This window comes from Astyanax mexicanus, chromosome 1 (genome assembly GCF_023375975.1).
Source record: "Astyanax mexicanus isolate ESR-SI-001 chromosome 1, AstMex3_surface, whole genome shotgun sequence".
NCBI lineage: Eukaryota > Metazoa > Chordata > Actinopteri > Characiformes > Acestrorhamphidae > Astyanax > Astyanax mexicanus.
This window is the reverse complement of record NC_064408.1, coordinates 3482048-3485000: the sequence shown is the minus strand read 5'-3', so window position 1 is coordinate 3485000 and position 2953 is coordinate 3482048. Positions and strand designations below refer to the sequence as shown.

Below are 2953 nucleotides of genomic sequence, written 5' to 3'. Positions count from 1 at the left end.
GTTCATGTTTAATCATCCAAAAGATGATCTGAAACCCCAAAAAATTGGTTAAATCAGGATAATTCACTTTTTTCTTTTTAAAAAAGACAAACACAAAAAATACTGTAGTTTTACAAAACATTGCAATTTTTTAGTTTTAATTTTAGTTTTTGCAGGGGGTAGTTGCTAATATGAGATGAACCATATTGATTTAAAAGCAAGCAGAAGAAGTTTAATACAGAAAAAAATACTTTAAACTATGTTTCCTAGATCTTTAAACTTTAACATAAAAGTTTTAACATGACAGTAGGGTTAAAATAGATCACTGTGTTTTTAATACTTCTATAATAGGCGGCCCGTGGGCCAGATGTGGACCACAAACATGAAACATTTGGCCCGTGGGGTTGTTTGAACTATAATAAACAATAATGAAAACAATATTAAGTAAAATGCTTCTCTGGTGAGCTTTTGTTTACATCCCTCCCCTGTCTCTCTCTCTGTCGCGCTCGGCGTGACTTTAGTTTCCGCTTGTTCTCGTTTTTCCGCCCAATTCACTAGCCAGGGCAGCGGTAGTGTATTGGAGCGCGACCCTGACGACATGGGTTCTATCCCATGTGAGCAGCTGAGTGTTTGTTTGTTTGTTTGTTTATTTATTCATTCATTATTTTTTTTCCTTTCTTCTTGGGTTTATCTGCTTTGAGATCAACTGTTCTGGAATCGGGTTCAACAACCCTCTGGGCTGGAGAGCTACTAGTCTGTAGCAGCACTCCATCCTCCATCCCATTAAACTTCGTTTTACAAAATAGATATTTTTTCTTGTGGCCACGTAATGGCTTGGAAAATATCTGAACCATGTCCAAACTCAATTGCAACCCTTGATCTATATAAATCAATTTTCACATTTTGAACTGATTGACTGAACTAAAGTAACGTTTCAATGATATTCAAATTTTTTGTTTCTCTTTCTTTCTTTTTTCTCAGACGGAAGTATAAGGAAATCCTGGGTCTTCCCTCCAAGCTGGTGATTGGTTACCAGGCTCACGCCGATACGGCCACCAAGAGCAACTCCATCACCAAGAACAAGTTTGTGGTGTAAATGGAAGGAGGGAAACTGTGGTTTGAGTTTGGAGATGATCAGTCTGAGGGAAGAATTAAATATAAAGTATTAAATGATTGATTGTAAAATATGTGATAATTAGAGATATTAATGCACTTGATATTGGAGACCTGAGCTGAAGGTCTGAGTTTTTCTGTTGGTCTTCTGTTGAACCGTATGGTCCATGTTGTGTGGAGATGAGCGCTAGGCTAAATGCTGCGCTTGCTGTTTTTTCGGTTTATTGCAAATAAACATGGTGAATCTTCTGTTCTGTCTGATTCTTTCTTTCAGAAGGAGAGGAATAACAGTTTTAGGTCAGTATAATGTTATTGGCCCCGCCCAACACACAGATTGTCCAATGAAAAACAAGTATCTCCAAAACAGCACTTTAAACTTTCAATGGAAGTCTATGTAAAAGGAGTTTATTTCAGGTAATTTTAAAGTATTTCTATTGGTCCGTTAATCAATCAATTTTGACACAGTGTAGGGGACAGTTTGTCTGTTCAAATTATGTAGTAAACTAAAAATCGACAAAAATGGAGATGCTTGTTTTTCATTTGCACATCAGTGATATTCCTCTTCCACTTGAGTTAAACTGCTAATAAGGTGAAGTTTAGTCCTATATATTAGCTAGATATTACACTGCTATGAACAAACGCTGTCTCTGCTGCTGCTCCATGCTGTTTACACACTAAGAGCACAGTATGTGCTGCGTTCACTGCTCACATCTGTGCTGTGGTTAAACCACTGTTTAAAAGTGTTTGTGTTAAATCTGCTTTAAGCTGATCTATATTTACAGATATAAACACTGGAACACACAATCCTCTTACTATATTTACTTCCTTACTTCCGCGCCAGACAGCTCTAACCAATCAGAGGAGACGATGTGCTCGCGTGGTTTATAAAAAGCTTGTCTTACGAAAAACAAATGCTATTTAATTGCACTTAATCACAGAACATTGTGGATTGATCTGATTCCATTTCTTATTCCATTAACACCACTAGTGTATGTTGCTAAATGTTCTTAAATAAATGGGAGTTCTCTTGATAGCACCTGTTCAAGGAAAAAGCCCCGCCTTTCAGCAAAAACAGCCAATCATCTTGCTGGTTGTGAGAAGAGGAGTCGGTGATCTGGTGGTAAAGCTCCCATGGCTCTGGAGATCTGCGCAAGTGCAGCAACCGTAACAGATTTCATCATTGATCTAAAATGGTAATCTGAGGTTTGGTTTCTAGTATTATGGTCTCTTCCCATTTGCTGTGGTATCTGAGGCTGTTACTATGGTGCTGCTAAGCCATTTGCTATGGTATCTGAGGTGGTTGCTGTGGTGTTGCTTGGTTAGAAATTAAGTGGGGAGATCATAAAACCATTCTGAAGATCCAGACCAATTCTGATTCTCACTAACTCTTGTCTTGTTGCCGAATACAATCAAATACAGCAATGTGAATCCAATATATAGTAGAACCTCTTCTCTGGACAGTAGAGACAGTTACTCCAACAAAATCAGCATAAATTGTTTAATATCTTTGACTTCAGATGGAACAATGAATGAGAAGATTTATCTTGTGGTTGCTATATAGTTGCTGGGTGGATGATATGGTTGTGCTAAGCAGTTACTGTGAAGTTTTAGGTGGTTGCTATGCAGTTGCTGGATGGGTGATGTTGGTCAGAATCGTCAGGATGGTTTTATCATCTCCCTACTTTATTCCTAACCAAGCAACACCATAGCAACCACCTGAGACATCACATTAACTGCTTTTCAGCACCATAGCAGCCACCCAGTAACTGCATAGTAACCACCAGGGATGCTATTGTGCTGCTTAGCAGTTACTGTGATATCTCAGGTGGTTGCAGTGCAGTTGTTGTGTAGATGCTAAAAA

At 38.3% G+C, this 2953-nt stretch overlaps 1 protein-coding gene across 1 annotated transcript in view; it reads left to right on the top strand.

Moving 5' to 3' along the window:
• The window catches only part of eif4e1b (eukaryotic translation initiation factor 4E family member 1B), a 17912-nt gene extending 16571 nt beyond the window's left edge, over positions 1-1341 (top strand). Inside the window, exon 7 of the mRNA XM_049465634.1 lies at positions 961-1341. Coding sequence (XP_049321591.1) covers positions 961-1075 — 115 coding nt within the window. The 3' untranslated portion in view covers positions 1076-1341. The remainder of the gene's footprint in view (positions 1-960) is intronic.
• Positions 1342-2953: the final 1612 nt, after the last annotated feature.